We start from the raw sequence: 21,845 nt of genomic DNA on the forward strand, positions 1-21,845 counted from the left end.
CTACCAGGTGTGTGGGGGGGTCCCTGCCAGCAGCTGAAAATCCCCCAGAACCATTGTCACTCTCTTCCCACAGAAATATCCACTCCCTGAGCAGACACCTGCTCCTGGCTGGCCCATGGTGAGCAGCCCAGCTCCACAAGGGAGCCCAGCCCAGAGGGAAGGGCTCCCTCCCCAGAGCAACCATCTGTCACCCCTAGACATCCCCATCTCGAATCTGGCCCCTAGATCACCATATGCTCTAATTGGAGCCTCTCCTGGTGGTTTACCACTGTGGTTAAGCCACTATCCTCTGCCTTACATCCTTCCTCTACCACTCACTGGCTGTGTGGCTTTGGATGAGTGACCTACCCTTTCTGAACTTCATATCCTCATCTCTAAAATGAGGATTCTGATCACACTTGCTCAGACACTTCTCTTGAGTGTCTGAATAATTAGTGTATAGAAAGGGCTTTACAAAGGGCTCTTCCCAGTTCTAGTGCACAAGAGGAAGTCACTGCATCAGCATCATGACTGCAAATTAACAAGGCTCACTAACTGGCTAGCAGAACCACTACCAATGAATCTATGGCACTCGGCCCCCAAACAGCCCTAGCAGGTCCTGTTGCTGCCACATTGGGTGGACCAGGTCAGCTTCCAACCCTGTGCCCAGAGCTGCATCAGCACTGCGGGAACCATAAAAGAACTTTCTTCTCAAGGGAGAGGCAACCTCCCAGGCAAGATAAGACTAATTCCTGGGGCAATTAGTAGAAAACACAAGGTAGCTTAAAAGTACTAAATTGTTCAGTGCAGACTATAATTGTGTTAATAGGAAGAACCATTTGTACGGCATTTGAGAGTTTACCTAGCACTTCGAAATACATTGTGTCAGGTAATCCTCAAAGTAAACCTGCAAAGTAAGTGTTCTGATTAGCAGAAGAGGAAACTGAGGCTCTCAGACAGGAGAGCTGGTTTGTGATCATAGTATCAGAAAGTGGACTCCCCACAGAAGACTTCAAGTTGATCTAGCTTCTGTTGGTGGCAAGATCTGTGTGTGTGTGTGTGTGTGTGTGTGTGTGTGTGTGTTGGCATAGGCTGATGCAAGGGCAGACCACAGACTGTGTGGTTTTAGCAGACAGAAATTTATTTCCTTCCAGTGCTGAAGGATGGACGCCTGAGATCCAGGTGCCAGTGGCTAAAGCTTCTCTTTAGATTGCAGGTGGCGCCTTCCCATGCTGTTTTCTGGGCCCACGTCTGGGTCCTCGTTTCCTCTTCCTGTAAGGACACCAGTTACATTCTGAGGACTGAGAGCTATAACGGCTGCATATAGATGGCACACACAAACACACACACACACACACACCCTGCAGCCCATGATGGCATGTGTGTATGTTTACAGGCGTGCATGCATCTTCAAACTGCTCATTCCTGCCCCCCCCCCCCCGCCATGCCTTTCCTCCTTTCTTTCTGAGACAGGTGCGAAGTGGCATCGGTCCTTCCCCCTGAGGCTAGTATGCCCTATGGTCCATGCTTTCTGTCTGCATGTGCTGTGGCAGTGGCTTCATTCCGGCTCCTCTTGCACACCTGGCCTCTCAGAGGTGGGCAGGTCCCAGGACCAGCAGAGGACACTCAGGGTTTCCCTGCACCCCTAGGCCTGCCTGGAGGTCATCAGAAAGGTCAAAGGGTGAGGAGCCACTGGCCAGGAGAGAAGCAGGGCTGCAGCGCCTCCTGGAGGCCTCTAGGTGAAGCACAGCTATGCTCCCAAATCCACCTAAGAAAGGAGGGTGGGGACCCAGGAGCAGGGCCACCCAGAGAAGGATGGAGGCAGGTGAACAGCAGAGTGGGCCTCACAGAAATGCCTGGCTGTAGAGGAGACACTGCACACCAGACCCAAAGTCTCAAGTCCCAGCCTTTGTGTCACTCACGGTGCCACTCTGGCTGGTTATCTCATCCCTCAGACGCTCAGTTTCCTAATCTGTAAAATGGGGAAAACAGCAGCACCTACTTCATAGGTTGTCATCAAGGTCAAATGAGCTAAGTTTTGTAAAGTACCAACTGGCACACAGTAGGTGCATTATAACTTTCGTGGGCCTCTCGAAAACTATTTGTAGAACTGAGCTGGTAGAAAGATGAATATAATCCAAGCTGGATGGTATTCCTTACTTTCTTTGCATTTAAAAAAATTAAATCATTTTCTAGGGCCTCAAACAACATGGGGACCCCTAAGTAACAGGTCTACTGTTCCTAGTGGGTAGGTGCCCCCAGGGTCTCCACCAGGGTCTGCCTGCTGCTGTGGGTTTCAGAGTGTCTGAGAAACCATCAAGCACTGCAGCCCACATGAAGCCACTGTTGTTCCTTTAGGAACTCTCCTTCCCCTTCCTAGGGATTCCCTCTTGGTATGAGTGTCAGGCTTCCAGTAGCAAGTCAAGTCCTCCAGTAGCTGGTGCCTCCCAGCCCCTCCCGAAGTCCCTGGGCATCATGGAGATGTGGGGCTGGCATGTCCTGACGGCAACACCAGGCAGACTCGTCATGGGTGACCAGCACCTCAGCCTCCAGAGCCAGGGAAGGGCTCCTGAGGTCAGATGCCCACTGGGTCTGGTCACAGCAGCCCTAAGGGTGGGGTAACAGCTTAATGGCAAAAAAATCCTTCTACTCTGTGCCTCTAACCCATTCCAAGAGAGGATCCCAGATCCATGGTGTGAAGCTGACACTGACAGTCACATGCCTGGATTTGTCTAAAACTCCTCTGATGCCCACAGGATCTGAACCTAGTAACATAAATAAGTAGCTCTGCCATGGACTCGATATGTGAAGAACAGGACAACATACCCTGTTCACACATCGGTGCTATCTGTGCTTCCCCACAGCCTGGATCTGTGATCCCCCACCGAACCCCCCTCTGCAGCCCTGGCATGAGGGCTCACGCCCCTGGCCTGTTCTGCTGACTGGCAAGCCTGGGCCAACTCAGAGCAGCAGGTGGATACCGGGCACCTCGGCCTCACACTCTGCAGCCACCAGGGGTGCACACATGGCCTGGCTGTGCTGGGAAGGGGTCCCCATCAGACTGAACAGCATGTTTATCCCAGGGATTCCCAACACTGCAACAGGCTGGAAACCTCTGACAAGCTGAGGTGTTCAACACCAGCCACAGCTCTCACCCAGGCCCTCTCCAGTGATGAGGAGCACTGGCAGGAATAGGGCATACAGCAGCCAGGGACACAGCAAAAGCAGCCGGCCCTGGATCCAGCCTAGCAGCTGCCCCAGAATCTCCTCCACCCACTCTTCACGGCAGGTCATGGGCACACCTCCCCACGATCAGAGGCCAGCTCCAGCAGGGCTACTCTGAGACATTCAAGGATCGATCCCTCCATTGCCTGCTTAGGTCCTCAATTGTGGCCCGAAGCATCCGAGTCCAGTCATCTCCTCTCTTCATCAGAGTGCAGCGTGTCTCCTTGCGCTCCAGAGCTAGGATTTCTTCCGGTATCTTGGGGGTCAGCCCGGCAGCCAGGACTACTTCTGGGAACTTGACTGCAGAGGCTGAGGCCAGGCAACACTGAGGAGCACTATCAGGGAGGGGAGGTGGGGCCAGGGGCCAGGTGAGGGAACAGCGACAGGGCCGGGAAAGATGAAGGCACAGGAGGAAGGAAAAGGGGAAGGTCAGGTGGGCACGGAGGACAGAGAGATGGATGGATGATTGGTACTTTGAACTCACCTCTACCCTGACTCTGCCCAGCTCCCAGCTGGGGGCCCAGCTCAACAATCCCCTCCACCCTGGCTGCCCTGGGCATCTGCCACACTTCCTCTTCTGAGACCACCAGTGCACACAACACACCCATCACACACCCATTAAAGCCATGTGTCCACATCCTGGGGACTTGGGGAGGAGGATGGGCCCTGAAAGCCAAAGGCCCCCGGGACCCAGACCCCACACCCATACCTGGGCTGTCGCCCGTCCATCTGCTGATAATGGTAGCTCACGGCCACAGCTGAGTGAGGGCACAGCAAGTACTGGTTCTCTTCCCAGCAGCGACCCATGGCCTGGGTGATGGCCTCATCCGACACTGACACAGATGTCATGGCCTCTGAAAGCTGAAGGATCCCAGAGCTGGGAGTGGGTGTCAGCACTGAGGGAGTGGGAAAAGGGGATTAAAACCCCACTGTGTATCACACAGCTACACATTAGGAGCTCAAATGAAATATCCACACTGGATGTGGATTCAGCTCAAAGTCACTCTCCCAGTGCTGAGCTGCTTCACTCAACTTGGAGGAAGGACTCATTTGTGTTTTAGGGTCAAAACCTTTAGCTAGGAGGTGGCTCATGAATCAGTAAAGTAATTGGATTCTTGTTCCACAACCTGACATGGCATAGGTCAAAGGCATTCAGATGTTTCTAGTGCTTTGTTGTTGCTGTTCCAGCTTCCTGGGCGAGAGCTCTGAAACTCCAGTTCCCACCTAGTCTGAGCATCGACTGGAGGAACCCTCCTGCCTCTGCAGACAGAGGGAGACTCCTGCCTCAGCACTACCCCCACTACTGTGTCACTGACCATTCTCTGACAATGTCCTGCGTGCTTGCAGCTTACCAAACACCCTGCACGGACTCGGCAGCAACAGAGACCAGCGTGTTAAAATAATTTATATAGCGACCTAACCTTCCCTGTTAGGGTTCACAGAAGGCATTGAATGTGATTCTTTCTTTCTTCCCCCACCACACCATTTTTTTCTCTTGTTTTTGTGGTCCTGGGGATCCAACCAACCCAGGGCCTCATGAATGCCAGGCAAGGACTCTGCCATTGAGCTGCTACATTCCCAGCCCAAAAGATGTATTTTACCTTTGCATCTCCAGCACCTAGCACAGTTCCTGGATATCGAATATGAATAAGTAAGTGAATGCTCCTCTGGCGAGTGGAGTGTCTCCCGGGTGCAGAGCCAGGGAGGGAATGCAGAATGGGGACAAGGTGTCTGTCTCCATGGAGCATCTCAGTTATAGGAGAAAGAAGGTGGATGTCAAATCCAACCATTAACCCAAAAAACAAATGTTTGACTTCATCCAGACAAGCACAGATTCCAGAAGACAGAAATTCCACTCCAGTCTGTGTGGGTTTCGCTCAGCCTGGAGAACCACCTCGGTTTTGAGAACAGCTCATTAAGAAGGTTGTTGACCATGGAGGATTATGTTAAGGAAAGGTCAGCTGAAGGAACTGGGAAGACCAACAGGCAGACATAGGCAAGAGGTAAAACTAGATTGCATAAGCCTGAAGGAGCAGGGTGCAGCTCTACAGAGAAACGTGCTACGATTAGACCTGAGGTAAGGGAGTGAGGTCCTGTTCACTGCGGGTACAGAGTCCACTTGGCCACTTAGTGGGAATGTGGAAAATTAAAGGCGGCTTCAACAATCCTGTATCTGATACATAAAATAAGGAACATCACCAGGCTGCATTAAAATAAATGCAATCCTTTCCAATTTCTAAATAAAATGTCTGAGAGAGAGAGTTGGGGGGGGATATTCAATAGGAACAATGGTCTCTGCTCATACTGCAAGGAAAACATGGCTTTATCCTTGTTTGCCAGTTGTTGCTATTATTAGAAATTAACAACTATAATAAATAAAAACAATAACATTTGATTAATGTTTTTTTTTTTTTTTCCGGGGATTGAACTCAGGACCTTGCACTTGCGATGCAGGCATGGTGCCACTGAGCTAAATCCCCAGCCCAACAATCAACATTTGAAGCCTTATATTACCAGGCAGTTTGTGAAGCGCCTCACATATATTATTTGACTTGAATTTCACAACAACTTTATAAGGTAGACATTCTTATTATTCCCATTTTATTTATTTATTGGTGTGGTTTTTTTTTTTTTTTTTTTGAGACAGGGTCTCGCTATGTAGCCCAGGCTGGTCTCAAACTCATGGTGATCCTCCTGCATCAGCCTCCCGAGTGCTGGGATTACAGGTGTGTGCCACCAAGCCTGGCTTTTATCCTCATCTTAAAGATGAGGAAATTGAGGCACAGACTTTCAGAAGCTGGCCCAGCACTTCACAGCTGGTTTGGGGTTCAGCCCACCTGAATCTAAAGCACATTCTGCTGGTCCTCCTCTAATACCGTGACCTACCATAAAGCGACCACAAACACGCCTGGCTCACACTAGATGCTCAAAAAACAGGTGTCCCCTTCCTCTGCCCACACCCCAAGACTGTAGTGTGGCCATACCCCTACCCTTCCCCTGGGGTGTCGGTAGGGACTGACCTTGCTGTGCAGGTCCTTGGGTAGATGCAGGCTTTGGGTCCTTTCAAACTGCTCCATGAGGGCCCTTGTCACCTGGCTGTTGGAGCCAGAGAACAGCCAGAAGATCCTCTCCATGTTGTAGGGCACCTGGCGGAAAGGCGGAGTCCCAAGCACTCTGATTTCAGTCCTTGTCCAGCTCTGCCTGACCAACACCTGGGCCACCCTACTCACCTCCCCACAGCCCCACCTGAATGTCCATGGCTGATGCCAAGCTTGGTCTGACAGCCGCAGACAGAGAGAAGTCCCCCCGCTGGATGGCCCTGTGGATGATGTCATTGTGGTTCACTGCTGCCACCAGGCGGACTGGCAGTCCCATCTTCTGAGCCAGGCACCCAGCTTGAGCCAAGACAGGAAAAGAACAGTGTGTTTAGAAACAAAACCGAAACCAATTTTTCTTTTAAAAAGTGGGCTTTATCAAAATTAAGAAACTTTCATGCTATTTGAGCTTTCTGTGGTTCATAGGACACTGTCTGTTTTGATTTAAGTATGACAACTTATGTATCGAGGGCTTGATTCCCATTGCAGCAGTATTCAGAGGTGGAGTGGATCCCAAGGGCACTGACTTCATTAATGGGTTGATCCTGTCCCCATGTCTTTGAAGGACATAGGTGTTCCTAGTCCCTTTCTCTTCCCTACTCTCATTTTCTGGCTGCCACAAGGGGAGCAGGACTGTACCATGATGCTTCTGCCTTGCCACAGCCTAAGGCAATACAGCTGGCAGACCATGGACTGGAACCTCTGAAACCATGAGCCGAAATAAACCTTCCCTCTTTGAAGTTATTTATCTCAGGTATTTGTCATAGTAATAGAAAGCTGACTAACACACTGTCAAAAAGATGGAACAATAACTCATAGAATGGGAAAAATATTTTCCAGTCATGTATCTGACTGGGACTTGTACCCACAATATATAAAGAACTATTTCAGCTAAAAAATAAAAACACCAATAACTGAATTTAAAAATAGGCAAAAGGGGTCTGGGGATTTAGCTCAGTGGTTCTACCACCTGCCTTGCAAGTGCAAGGTCCAGAGTTTGATCCCTGATACCAAAAAAAAGGAAAAAAAAAAGGCAAAAGGTCTGAATAGACACTTCTACAATGAAGACACATAAATGATCAATGAATAGACATTCAACATCATTAATCATCAGGGAAATACAAACCAAAAACACATTGAGATGCCACTTTACAATCACTAGGATGGGTATATTTAAAAAGGCAGATGATATGAAGTGTTGCTGAGGATGTGGAGAAATTGAAAAATTTCCACATTCCTGGTGGGGATGTGAAATGATGCATCTACTCTGAAAAACAGAGGAAAAGTCCCTAAAATGTTTAACATAGAGTTACCAAATGACCAAGAAATTGCACTTCTAGTTAAATGCCTGAAAGAAATGAGACTACAGGCCTGTATAAAAACTTATGCACAAATGTTCATTCAGCATTACTCAAAATAGCCAAAATGTTTTAAAAAACTAAATGTACATCCATTAATAAATTGGTGAACTAAATGTGATACCTCCATGCAACAGAATAAATACTGACATGTGCTACAACATGGGTAAACCTGGAAAACATTATGCCACATGTAAGAAGCCAAACACAAAAGGTCACATAATTCATGAGTCCACGTCCAGAACAGGAAAGTCTAGAGAGACAAAACAAATGAGTGGTGCCTCGGGCTGGGAAGGGAAGGGAAGTTCTGGGGAAAATGGGAAGTGCTTGTGAATGGGTATAAGGCTGTAGTTTTTTGTTTATTTATTTGCTTTTTGGTGGTGCTTGGGATTGAACCCAGGGCTTTACACATGCCAGGCAAGCACTCTACCACCAAGCCACATTCCTGAGCCCAGGTTTCCTTTTCAGATGAGTTAAGTGATCTAAAATTGATTACAGAGATGGCTACACAAATCTGTGAATACACTAAAAACCTTTCAACTGTACACACTTCAAGTGGTGGATGATTTGTGAACCATACAGTAATAAAACTGGAACACAACAGAGAGAGGAGAGCATCGCCATGCTCTTTTCTATCTGAGGCTATTCTGTCTGCCAGCCACTTACCGGGTACCAATACACAGGCTCAACACTGTGCGGCAAACCCGGGAACAGGAAATGAAGGTTGCAGTGGCCTGTCCAAGCCCTACTAAGTGGCAGAATCCAGATTCAAAACTGTGTCTGAGTCCAGAGCATGCACTCTGGCCTGGACCCAGCCTGCTGCAGTCAGCAGCCTTGGACAGCACTTCCTGGGGACTCCACAAAGGACAGAGCAGCACCCTCGGCCACTCAACAGCAGGTCTTGTTTGCACAACACTGAGTGACGAAAGCCCAGACCCAGAGTAGTTTAGGAAGGTTTTGCATACTTTCCCGAGTGCCCTTCCTGTGGCGAGCAGCTCAGGGAGTTTGGGGTAGCCGCCCCAACCCAACATCACTGGGGTTGGCAACACACATTCACATTCTTGTTGCACTTGATGCTTAGGAAATGTCACGAGGTCCTGGATGACAGAGAAGAGATGGAAATTCAGGAGGATAAGGGGGCTTAAAGTTGAAGGTTCCCGATAGAGCAAGGGCAGATGGGAGCACCCTTGGCAAATGCCCACAGGCTGTGCAGCCGAGGGGACATCATGGACTGGGGTGATGTGGACAGGAGGCCTGGTGGGCTTCACCCCTGGGTGGCACAGAAGGGGATCCTTCTTACCTAACTGCTGGCCCCTGTTCTTTCCATCCGTTAGAGGAAGAGGTTCCAACTGCTAAGATGCCTCCACCCTCGGAGCCCTCAGAAGCAATGGCCCCGAAAGAGCTACCAGAAGGCAGCACCACCAGCTACAAGAGCTGGCAAGGAGCCCGGCTCTGGCTGGTCCTGTGTGTCATCCTGGCTCTGCTACTGACCAGCCCTGTTATCCAGGGGCAAGCTGGGCTCTCTTTGCCTGTTTCCTCATTATAAAAGGGAAATAACACCTGCAACTCCAGCACTCTGAAAGGCTGTGGCAGGAGGCTCTCAAGTTCGACCCCAGCATGGGTAACTTAGTGAAAGAGCAAGCCTCTGTCTCAAAAAACAAAAAATGGGTTGAAAAAATACAGCTCCACATGAAGACCCTGGGTTCAATACCCAGCTCTGGAAATAAACAAATAACAATGGATATAAAATTACAGTCAGCCCTTGGTATTTGTAAGTTTCACATCTGCAGATTCAACCAACCAGGGATTGAAAAAAAATGTTTGTAATTGTCTGCACTGAACCTGTTCACGCTTTTTTCTTGTTATTATTTCCTAAATTATACAACTATTCAGATAGGAGTCACATATTGTGTTAGGTATTAGAGGTGATCTAGAGGTGAAGCATGGGTGTCCAACCTTTTGGCTCTTCACAGAGTGAAGAGGAATTGTCTTAATAACAATAAGCACCTGTACACACACACACACACACACACACACACACACACACACACATCCCCATGGGAAGGCTGAAGGGCTGTCTGGCAATCACTGCATGTGGGTTGTGGGTTGAACGAGAATGATTTAAACACACAGGGGGACATGTGTGGGCCACAGGCAAATGTTATGTCATCTTCTATAGGGGACTCGAGCATTTGTGGATTTTGGTGTTCACGTAGCCTCAGGTACATGGTGGAACAACTGCATTGTCCTTCTCTTAGGCCCATGTGAGGATTAAATAAGTTAAAACATGGGAAACATTTGGCACAGTGCCTGATGCACAGTAAGTGCTTGAAAAAGTTGATTGTTCCTGAGAAAATGATTTTAGCGCCATGCAGCTGTGCCACTCTTTGCTCTTACAGAGGTCGTATGCACAGGAGAATCTCACTTGCTCCTCCCAGCAGCGGTCCTCGGAAATATGATAAGTGACCAATCTCTTTACAGTGGTGCCAAAGGACCACCCCACAGCCACTCAGCTAGGAAAGAACAGAACTGGGGCCAGAGGCCTAAGTCCAGGACCCACTGCGCCTCGAGTGCTGCCTGGGGAGTGTGCCCACAGTGGGAACACACGTGCTACCAAGCCACTTGCCCCTGCAGCAGGTGGCTGGCCAAGCTGGGAGTAAAATCTGTGTTCTGGGAGAGGGCACTGCCAGCTGGGCTCCAGAACTGACCCCTGACCTCCTCTCCCCACATGTGCAAGGAGCACAGCAGGACAGGCTGCTGGGGTACCTGGGGCTGAGCAGGAAGAGCCCTAGACGTCCCTCCAGGTAGCCAGGGAGGAAATCTTCTGGGTTGCTCTTCTGTGCAGTTTCCTGTCACCTTCAGAAGGAGGCTCGACCTTCTTTCTCTTCACAGCTGCAGTCAAAGGGCAGCTGGAAAGGCTGGGGTTGCAGGTAGATTTCCAGAAAGCCCATTCGCATCCAGGATCCCCTTACCTGCAAGGTTGCCGCCAGCTCCTGTTGGGACAACCATTTCCACGAAGGGCAGGGGGTGCATGTCCAAGGATGGCGAGCACTGGAAGTAAGCGAAGAAGTGGTGGGCTATTTGCACGAGGACTCGACACCAGTTGATTGAATTCAGGCTCATTAGGTTGTGCTTCTTGACAAAAGCCACATCCGTGAACATGGCCTTGATGGGCTCATCCAGCTCGTCACTGTTTCCCTCCACTGTTGGGAAAGAGGAGAGTGCAACTCTCAGGAGCAGAACAGGCCCCTGAGTGCTTAGCACTGGCCTGAGTCAGGATCCTCCCAAGCTGTGCTGTATCCCCAGGACCTGCACTCAGCTTCTTGCGGCTGGGCCTAGCTCTCCAGACTCACTATGAAGCTCATCGGGATAGAAACCAGGCCTCCTCTACTTGTGGACCTGAATATCTGTCCTTGTTGCAGAGAACAGAAAATGTAGCTGGAGCCATTTCCAGTGTTTCTACCTTTATGTAAAATAAGATACAAAAGGTCAACGTTCTGGGATATTGGGGAAAGAATTCCCCTTTGTAAGCCATATCCACCTTCCTGACTCTTCTGCAAAGAAGGAGGCACTGTTTACCTGAGCATGAGTGGGAGAGAGGTTCCTGTACTCTACAGCCCCATCAGGACTGAAGTGATGTGGTCACTATGCCCTGTGGCCTGCCTTCATCCACAATCCAAGGGTGACTGCTTCACTCTCTGCTCTTATGTGCTAGGTAAGCTTGCTTGGGTAGAAGCTCTCTTTCCTGGGCACATCAGCTTAATTTATGGGTGAATTATTGGCTAAATTTCTAAGTGAATTTCCCAAGAGTACAACACGTATTCCTCATCTAGTAATCACATCAATATTGATCTCATCTGATTCCTAGGTCCATTTCTCCATCCTTGGAAGGAAAGGGATTGAAATTTGTTGGGGGTATCAGAGCATGAATTAAGGTTGTTAACTGTTCTTCCCTAGTCATTATGTAGAAGCACTGAAGCTGGGGGTTTGCCTCCAGAGCCACATGTGAACCCCAAATGGCCTGAGCCAGTTGTGGTGGTCATTCCCATGGGGTCATGGGTTGGCTCCAAGATGGGCATATGATGAATTCAGGCCAACGAGACACAAGGGGATGTTGGCTGGAGATCTAAAAGACAACTCACTGCTTTTAAGAAAGAGCCACAGGAAAAGAGAGCTGTTACCTCACATGGTCACCATCACATGACAAGAGAATGAGCCTTAGGATTAGAGAAGGCAGAGAGAGGATGGGAAGGACTGGGTGTCTGAAGGTACTGTTGAATCACTGAATCGCCCAAGTGAGAATCACCCTGCCTCTGGATGTCCAGTTACAGAAGATGGAAATTGTTCCTGTTTAATTTGGTCTGAGTTAGATTTTCCATTACTTCCGGCCAAAAGCATACTAAATAACATAACCACTAGCCATCTAGTGCTTATGATTATCCTGTGTTTAACAAGCACACAATGTACAAGGCAGTTAATGACTTTACAAACCCAGGGTCCATACAGAATAATCCGGGGGGTCCATTACTATTTCATGAGCTCACCAGTCTAAGGGAAAATGCAAACTCACTGTTAATTCCTGAACTAGAATAATACTTACTGTAGCCAAACCAGAAGGCTCCAGAAAGAAAAGAAAGAATGTTTAGTATATGTACTGCTGAAGTGAGCACAGGAAAGAAAGAATTTGAACAATGCTGTTTATGAACAAAATTCTTTTCTTTAGTCTGATGCCTTCTTTTGTTGAAGCTCAGAACATATAAAAGAGAAATATATCTTCAGCTCTAGCAATCTTACACACAACTCACCACCATCCACATATCTGCCACTATTTAAAAAATGAGCACTGTTCTCCCACTCACTTCATTCATGCTGTCAGGTAAAAACCATCCAATATCCATGTACAAGGCAAGAAAGGAGTTAGTGGCCAGATAGAAGTACATAAAGCTATTCTCTGCTTTGATGCTAGGAAGAGATAGTCCTAGATCCATAACTATCAGTTTTGGTACCTGAATCTTGTGCAGTAAAGTCTTGCAATGACTGTAATAAAACACACCAAATATGGGCAGTTACCAAGGCTAATGCATAAGATTCTGCAGCATAGCATTAGCTAAACCATGGACTTTACACTGGAATGTGTGTGCACTTGCTAAAGACAAGAGCGGAGGAGGATTTTTGATTGCTCTTAAAAACCCAGACATAAGATACTCATGGAACTCCCAGGAGTAAGGTTTGTTTCCATGGTGCTTTTGCTCCTTGAAAAAGTTGGTGTTCCATGAAAACATCCTTTATGGGATTACACCAGGAGGCCAGGCCAATTGCAGAAGAAATATTTTCTGCCATCACATTTGCTGACCTGCCAGGTGAATAAGAAATCCAAGAGAGGCCATGTGGAGAGGCCCACTGTGCAGAACCTTAGCTAAGCCCCCACATTTCATATTCCTGCCCCCATGCTGGGGCTCCCTGAGGTCTAGTGGGGTTTGAGAGGTGAAAAGCTCCACCCACACTCACCCCATCCTTCTCTATTCTCAGTCTCCATATTGACTAGATCCATTCAGTATAGATGAAAAGAGATGGTTTTCTCCTTTCTCCAAGCAAAAAAAGCATCAGTTCTGGTGATTTGGATGAGAATTTCATTATATGACTAGTTATCCATCAGTAGTGATGGGTACACTGAGCTACTTCCTATTTTTAAATACTTAGACCTGCTAACCACATGCATGGATTAGTAATTTCTAGACTGTAAGGGAGAGAGAGAACTGCCAAGACTTACTGACATGATCTCTTAATTATTTACTGAATGTGTGCTCTTTAAACTTAAGTGCCTGGAACAAAACCCTAGTTGCTTGGCTCAGTTTACAGCTCTGTATGGCTCCATGGTTCATACATGACAGGGGCAAGTGGAACCTATATGAGGTGGTTTCAAACCTGCACTTCCTATGTTGCACTGTTACTACTGGCTTATATGTCTGTCACCTCTGACAGTTTAGGGGACTGAATAGCCAGGAGTCCACTCAGAGCTAAGCCAAGCCATATATTCCATCCTCGAAATATGGCTGATGAAGGAAGGGAGGAAGAAAGAAGAGAAGGAAGGATGGCCAGCTAGCCAACTGGTTGTTTTGTCCCAAAGCAGACCCCATGGAGGCAGCACCACGCTGTCCCTGGAGCTCTGCTTCAGTGCCCACCTCCAAACACGTGGACATTCTCCTTCAGCACCGTTGTCATCTGCAGCTCCTGAATCTTTGTGCAGTGACCTTTGGGCAGCAGAACGATGATGTCCACATTTTTTGCCCCCTGAACACTCTCAATGGCAGCACTTCCTGTATCCCCGGAAGTTCCTGGATAGAAAGAAAGGAGAACCCTCTGCTTTAGAACAAGGAGAGAAAAAAGGAGAGAAAGGAAAGAAATGGCCTTTGAAGCATTGTTCCCAAATGAAGCAACAACATGGGGGATAAGGAACTTAGTACTTAGCCTGGGCACATCGATCCATGGGTAAAATTCAGGACACTGTTGAACTTGGTAATCTTAAGTAGTCTGAGTATATAGAAATATTATTCTGAGAAGGATTTATAGCTGTTTTTCAAGCTCACAAAGAAGAGGTTGAGAACCCTGCTCTAGAGATCCCTGACTTACATCTTACAGGTGGGACTCTAAAGTTAGGGCACTAAGAGGCTCTGTGCTTGCGCCCACAATACGCACCTACGACTATAGTGACATGCTTCCCCTTTTTCTCCAGGAAGTACTGCAGGAACTGAGCGGCGCAGGACAGGGACAAGTCCTTAAAGGCATATGTGACCCCGTACCACAGCTCCAACACATTCAGCTCATTCTTCAGCTTACGCAGATGGACCACATCTCCGGATCGAAATCTGCTGAAGGCTCGGTCAATCAGATCTGTGAGGGCAGGAGGGTTGGCTGGCAGATGAACACTCCAAATTTAACATTTTTATCTCCTGCTACCACACAAAAGACCAGGAAATTTTATCTTAAATGATACCATTTTATGAATATGATTGGATAAGCCTAGAAAAAAAAGTCTGAAACTAACACTAAACTAACACTAAACACTAAACTAATTATAGATCACTCCTAGGGATTCCCCCAGACCAGAACTGATATGAAAAAACTCACTTTTCAATTTATACACTTTTTCATAGTCTTAGTTTCTCATAAGCATGTATTCCAATAGAGGGGCAACCAAATAGTTACATAACAGAAAAATCGATGTCTTATCTTCCTAATTTTCCTTTTTTTCTCTTTGTGGTACTGGGGATCAAACACAGGACCTTGTGTTTGCGAGGCAGGCAGTGGAACCACTGAGCTAAATCCCCAGCCCCCTAATTTTCCTTCTTAAACACAGAAAGATTTTGCTTATTGGTTCTTTTCCATTACTATATCTCATATCTATGGCACCAGAACCAGAGTACATAAGCAATTTTACCTACAGCAGTGCAGTCTAGAACATGGCTTCTCAATTCTTACTGGCAGACCAAGGACATAGGGTTTTTGTTAAAATGCAGGGTCTGGACTAGTAGGCCTAAAAGAGCCTGAGATGTCTAACAAGTGTCCAAACACTGTCATCATTGCTATTAGAACACATTTTGAGTGGTACCTTACCCTCTCCAACCCCAAATGCCAACCATTACATCATGGGCTTTCTTCGTGCTACTTCAAGTGTGGGCCACAGATCAGCAGCACTAGTCCTATCTGGACACTTGACAGGCATTCAGGATTCTCAAGGCCACCCTAGACTTGCTGAATCAGAATCTGCTTTTAACTGAGATCCCAGGGGAATCCATAGGCCTACTGCAGTATGAGACAAGCTGGTCCAGGACTCTGTTCAAGTCCCTTTGAAATTACCATCAAAGAAGGTAAAATAGAGACCTGGGGTCCTGGTACTTTACATGCACAAAGGAAACACCTCATTCAAGCCACTCAGGATGATTGTAAAATCCCTAATCTCAGAGTGGATTTAAAATAATAAACTAAAAGAAACAAATTCTCTGCAGATCACTTCATCTTCCTGAAAGTGGAATAGATGAAAAATCTCAGATTTCTAATTCTGAGATTCTATTTTTAAAAATTTATTTATTTATTTAGAGACATTATATAATCCAGGCTGGCCTTGAACTCAAGGCAGTCCTCCTACCTCAGCCTCTCAAGTGCTGGAATTATAGGCGTGAGCCACCACACCTGGTTCTGAGATTATAGAGTAAGGAGGAAAAAGTCAGTTTATGAAGTGTGACTGGAGACTTTCGCTGTTGGATGATGGATTTACGCCTGGTGTGGAGCTGGCAACAGGGCACTCACCATTCAAGTCCTCCCTCGGAATGAGCTCAGGCCTGATGAAGAGGCTACAGAGCTCCTTCACCAGGCTGGGGTAAGACAGCGAGCTCCAGTGCCGCAGGGTCTCTCTGTCCAGCTGGGGCAGCTCCTCTGGCATGTAGAGGCCCCCATCCGGTGCATAGCCAGAGCACAGGGCCCCCTCAAAGTCGACCCGGGGGGCCGTCCCCCGGGTGCTGATGTACCACATGATCCTGGAGACCTGCAGAGAACAGTCCAGAAGCACCAGGTCTTCAAGCTCCCGGGACCCCAGAGAGCGAGGCAGAAGCACTCACAGCCCTTCCTCCAGCCTCTGGGCCACACCAGGTATGTGGGTAGCCTCATGCCAGTTTCATCTGGTCCTGTGCAAGTCACCGCCGCTCCAGCCGGAAGGAGGCAATGCTACTGCCCACTCCCTCGGAGAAGTGGTACTGGAGCATGCTGGGAAAGGGGAAGCCCAGTCCTCACCAGTGAGAAGAAGGCCTTGGAATGGGGAAAGAAATAGCAATAGTGGGCAACTGTATTCTGATAGCCTTTGAAAAGGAGACCGACATACCTGGCCAAGCACCCCTCTGAGAGATGAACGGCTCTACCTCTGCTCAAAACAACCCACCTTCAGAGGTTATTTAGGGATATCAAATATAATTTAATAGATCTCAACTCTGGCAGCTTGCTGGAATCAATTTGGGAGCTTTAAAACAATTCACATGCCACATGTGGTGGTTGCATACCTGTAATCTCAGCACTCTGGGAAGCTGAGGCAAGAGGAAGGAAAGTTCAAGCCCAGCCTGGGCCACTTAGGAAGACCTTGTCTCAAAAAATAAAAAATAAAAAATAGGCTGGGGATGTAGCTCAATGTAAAACCCCTGGGTTCAATTTCCAGGTCCAAAAAATAAAATAAAATAAATAAATAAGGTGATTCACATTTCTGGGATCCTGCCTGGATCAATTAAGTTATACTGTCTTTTATTAATAAGAGTCCTGGAATGAGCCTTATGTGACAGTTCATCCCAGTTTGCCTGGGACCTTCCTGGTTTTCAAACTGAAAGTCCCACTGGGTATGGTGGTGCACATCTATAGTCCTAACACTCGGGAGGCTGAGGCAAGAAGATCACTGTGAGTTCAAGGACAGCCTGGGGTACTAATGAAACCCTACCTCAAAAACCAAAACAAGGGACCGGGGCTTTAGCTCAGTGGTTCTGCCGTCTGCCTTCAAAACACAAGGACCCGAGTTCCATCCCCGGTACCAAAACAAACAAACAAACAAACAATAACAACAAAACAAAACAAAAACAAAAACAAAACCCCTGAAAGTCCCATGTCCCAGGAAACTGTCAATCCTAGACAAAATAGGATAGGTAGCTATCCTATTTGATAACCAGTACCCTACCTCTGAGCCTACTCTTAGAGATCTAGTCAGTAGTGCTGACCTGATGTCCTTAGAGCTCTCCAGCCATGGCTAATCAGTCCTGCCTAACTGTCATAGACTCAGAGCTCCCTGTTTTGTTTTGTTTTATTTTGTTTTGGGGGGGTGGGAGGATGACAGGGATCACAGAAGGAAACTTAAGAGTCTCTGATGTTAAAGGTCCCCCGGAACTCTGGGGATGAATTGAGTAGACATAATTCTCAGGACCACAGAGATTTTTCTGTGCCAGGCCTGGAGGGGATGGAAGCCTGGGCCCCGGGAACAAAGCTCTCTGCTTCTAAGAAGGGGATGGGCTGCCATTGACCTTCTGGTCAATTCCTATTCTGTGCCTCTCGTGTCTTTGTGCACAGTGAGACCTACATGGGCTGTTGTGGGCCCCTCCCCCGCCTACAACCACAAGGGCATCTAATTTAGTCAGAGGTGAGCTCTGTCATCCAAACCATGAGTCTTTTGAAAAGTGAAAGGGAGTCGGTACTGTGATGCTAGAACAGTGGGTATAAACCAGGGGTCTCTCTGGCAAACTGGGGCTTATGGTGAGCCCCTGTAGGAGTTCATGCTAGAGAAACAAAAGCAAGGTAATTCTAAAAGCCAACCGCAGCCGGTGAGCAATGCAGACGCAGTGTCTCATAGGACAGAAGCAGCGTCAGGAGCCAAGGCTGGCGGTGCCCCAGTAGAAAGAACACTGGCTAATTCTGTGGCCAGGATCAGCACCAGTGCAAACAGCCAGAGACGCTGGGGTGGCAAGAAGGAAACCTTGGGGTTCATGCTATAGGACCAGACTAAAGAGAATGCTGCAACCAGGGGCCAGAGAAACTGCTGACAGGAGAGGGGCTGGGGCAGGTAGGTTATAAGCAAACCAAAAGAAAATATTTTCGGAATCTGGGTGAAATGGACCTCATGGACTCAGAACACTGGGGTCTGTTCTGGGTTCCCCACTTTAAAGAGGCTGAGAACACACTGTGGCAGAGGCGAGAGTCTGCTTGGGCGGGGCACCCATGGGTGTTAGGGGTGGCCCGACTAGCACAGGCGCATGTTCCAAGGGTCAAGGCCTGGGCCTGCTGTGTTCAAGCACAAGGGGCAGCGTCTCCACGCCACGTGGGCAAAGTACAGACGACACACAAACCCTGGGCTCAGTGCAGTAGAGAAGCCTGGAAATAGAATCAGCTGCCCCCCAGGGGGGGCACAAACATTTTACTGGACTGTTGTATGGGGGCTCTAGGGATCAGATTTTATGGGGGACCTGACTAAGTGACCTCGGTGTATATTACTGGAATAATGTTTCCTAGGGATTCGTCTGGATCTTATTATTCCAGAGTGGAGACAGGGCTGAAATACTCTGCAATAACCAGGATAAATAATAAGAGAAGGAGGAGCCACCCTAAGGGTGAGTTTGGGGTGAGGGCGGCGTTTCAGGAAGGCATGAGGCTGGGCAGGACTTTTCCCTGGTGGCTGATGCCATCTCGTCCCCCGGGTGGAGGTTGAAGCAGGGCAATCTAAACACTCAGGCGGTTCGTAGGGGCCTAAGGCACCGCTCTCAGACTGGAACACAGCGTGTCTTCCAGTTTCGGGGTTCCCCGGAACTCCCGAGCCAGGCAGAAGGCACCAAGCACAGGAACCCTCCCACCACCTGAGGGTACAGCCCAGGGCGCGGAGCCAGCGCTGGGCTGAGCTGCCGGAATGGTGCCCCCAAAGCCCTGGACGCAGGGCGGGGGCTGCGCAGTTACCAGGTGCGGGGCACGGGGCGCTGGCGGCCGGTCCCAGTGCTCGGAGGACGCGGGCCCGGCTTCCGGTAGGGGCCGGAGGCTGTGGATCCGCTGTGCGCAGCCGAAGGAAGGGGCGTGGGGAGCTCGGGGAGACGCAGGAGGGGACAATCCCGGCCCAGCCGCTCCCTACGCTCTGGGCGCGGTGCCAAGCGCTCTGTGCGCCTTCAGGTTCTTGATCTTCGCTGCGAGGCCCTGAGTACCCCAAAGAGCTCATTTTTCAGGCGAGAAAACAGCAGAGGGGAAGAAGAAAGCCCTTTCTTTCTCTGGACTGCATGCTTCTGGCTAGCAAAATCGGGAAGCTGGGCACTCTTCTCAGAGGGGCTGGAATCCACCAAGTGAGTAACATCGGTTTAGCAGGGGGATAAAATCTTTGTAGGAAAACACTTTTTGTTAAGCGTAGATCTATTCTTGCGCTAAAGCTACTTTGCAATTCATTTTTTAGAAATAAAGCAATAATTTGAAGAAGAAGAAGAAAAAAGACCCCCAGATATGCTCAGATGTCACTGGATTCACATCCGTGCTCCTGTGTCCCACTCAAGTGGCAAAGTCTGAGGGGCTCATGCCTGTGAAAGGAAAATGGCACAGTGTATTGCTTTTCATACCTTTAATAATGTAAAACTTCACTTCCTTTTGTGCTTGCCTTGACCAATTCTTTCTTCAGGACAGAAAGAACCTAGAAACCTCCTCTAGAAGGAGATGCCTGCACCGCAAACCGGGTAACAGGACAGCTCTGCAGGCTGGCCCGGTCTGTTCCCGCCTAGGGCCTTTGTCCTTGCTGCCACCCTCCTGTCCAGAGAGCCACAGAGCCCTTGTTTGACAGTCCTTAAGCCAGGGCTTAAAGGGCACCTTCTCCTTGAGGTCCTCCCCAGCCTCCCAGTGGAAAGCTGAGCCCCATCACACTACTTTCTGACCCTTTCTGTTTTGTTTTTCACTTTGGCATTTCTCACCTTCTCAAGTAGTATATGATTTACTTTTTATTACATTTATTGTTCTTCCCTCCTTCCACCCCCTAGACAACACAAGGAGGGCACGTTTTCCACTGTTTTGTTCCAGTCTGGCACTGGGCCTGGTAGGGACATAACTGATACTTGTTAAATGAATTCAGTGGAATCCCCTCATCCCAACTTGCTTCTTCTCCACTTCTCTCTCCAGACTCAAAGGTTACGGGGCACTCAGGTTTTTTGTTCCAAACCCTGCAGCTAATTTTTCACATGCAGGTATTCTCTGAAGCCCCCTTCGAAATGGCTTTGGGTGAACATTTTCCCATGAAAAGTCTTGTTTGTATTTATCTGTGGCTTTCTGGGTAGCTCAGAAGCAAAGGGAGCAAACCTGCTACCCTCAAAGCCTCCTTCTGAGAAAAACGGGTTCTTTCTGCCTACTTTTCCTGTGGATCAAAACTTGTGTTTATTCATTTACTCCTTGGCAGATCCAGGTTTCATGAACAATATACACTTTGGGGAAGTCATATTTAGAGAAAAAATGCAAAACTACAAGTGTAAAACTAGAAACCCAAGTAGTATTTATTTAGAATGTGAAAATAAATCACTACAAAGTACAAATTAAAATAAAAAATCCTGACCAACACCAGATCACAAAATCTAGGAAGATATGACTTTTATTAATTAATGATTCTCTTTCTCCCTCTCTGTGTTTGGGATGGAATCCAGAACCTCTCACAAGCTAGGAAAGCACTCTATCACTGAGCAATAGTCCCAGTACAACATTTAAAAAAATAAACAAACAAACCCATTTCTCATGTTTTTTTTTTTTTTTTAAATTGTAAAGCCTTCAGTTATTTCTTCATATGGCAATGATTTTATGTTTGAGAAGGACAGGAAAAGAATTCAGTTTTTTAACACAATAATTGAAGTCAGGTGTGGGGTTTCACACCTGTAATCCCAGCACTTTGGGAGGCTGAGGCAGAAGGATAACAAGTTGAAGCCCAGCCTGGGCAACTTAGAGACTTAGCAAGACCCTGTCTCAAACAAAACAAAACAAACTAAAAATGGGCTGAAGATGTAGCTCAGCGCAAAGGTCCTCTGTTCAATCCCCAGTACTACCAAATAGAATTTAAAAGTTTAAAAGAATAGTTGAAAATAAGTATTATAATTAGCATCCTAGAAAAGCTTTTATTATTATTTTATTTATTTTTTATTAAGGAGTAACTTTTTGTTATTTTATATGCATTCAAAAACTTAAATGTTTTTATGTTAAAAAATGAAAAAAGTTTTAGATCATCCAATTCAGGAAAATCCCTAAAACTTTTTTTCATATGTAAGCAAAATAATTTCAGCGTTTTCTCAAGCAGAGACTAATCTTTGAATTGGCAACACTCATTAACCAGTTGGACATTAAGATCCTTGTACTGAAGGCACGGAGAGCAGAGAGGCCACCTGGACAGGCTTTGTGTGAGCAATGAGGCTATTTATTTCACCCAAGTGCAAATGGGCTGAGTCCGAAAAGAGAGTCAGCTCTCAGCAAAGGGAGATCAAAAGCTTTAAAGTGTAGGTGGTTGCTGGGGCTTGGTCCAGGTAGAAGTTGCTGCCTTGGGAATTCAGGGGGCAGAGAGAGTGTGGTCACACTTTTTGGAACAGGTGATACAGTTGTTACAGAATTTCCTGGAGCCAAGGAGTTGGGAGATGGTGTCTCATCATTGTTCTTCTTAGAGACTTCCTGCTGT

General features: G+C 47.7%; 1 protein-coding gene and 1 long non-coding RNA gene across 3 annotated transcripts; one reads left to right on the top strand and one right to left on the bottom strand.

The window, feature by feature from the left end:
• Positions 1 to 1,099: 1,099 nt before the first annotated feature.
• Thnsl2 (threonine synthase like 2) lies at positions 1,100 to 19,444 on the bottom strand. 2 transcript variants are annotated; one of them, XM_004844552.4, is made up of 10 exons: positions 19,127 to 19,444; positions 15,965 to 16,199; positions 14,354 to 14,548; positions 13,840 to 13,992; positions 10,630 to 10,860; positions 6,451 to 6,599; positions 6,225 to 6,350; positions 3,914 to 4,065; positions 3,282 to 3,539; positions 1,100 to 1,251 (listed from the first exon to the last, which is right to left on the bottom strand). In XM_004844552.4, the coding sequence occupies exons 2-9, from the start codon at positions 16,185 to 16,187 to the stop codon at positions 3,314 to 3,316; spliced, it is 1,455 nt and encodes a 484-aa protein (XP_004844609.1). In that variant the 5' UTR covers positions 16,188 to 16,199; positions 19,127 to 19,444; the 3' UTR covers positions 1,100 to 1,251; positions 3,282 to 3,313. The 2 variants fall into 2 exon arrangements, with proteins under 2 accessions (XP_004844609.1, XP_004844607.1); XM_004844550.4 differs by having other exon boundaries at positions 3,351 to 3,539; positions 19,127 to 19,441.
• LOC106009381 (uncharacterized) lies at positions 18,488 to 20,684 on the top strand. Its single transcript, XR_002394841.2, has 3 exons — positions 18,488 to 18,786; positions 19,387 to 19,500; positions 19,608 to 20,684. It is a non-coding gene; the product is annotated as an uncharacterized LOC106009381 (long non-coding RNA).
• The last annotated feature ends 1,161 nt before the right edge of the window (positions 20,685 to 21,845 follow it).

The sequence above is a fragment of the Heterocephalus glaber genome, unplaced genomic scaffold (assembly GCF_053883595.1).
Source record: "Heterocephalus glaber isolate CG9 unplaced genomic scaffold, H.glaber_assembly_v1.0 deba00000470, whole genome shotgun sequence".
Taxonomy (NCBI): Eukaryota; Metazoa; Chordata; class Mammalia; order Rodentia; family Bathyergidae; genus Heterocephalus; species Heterocephalus glaber.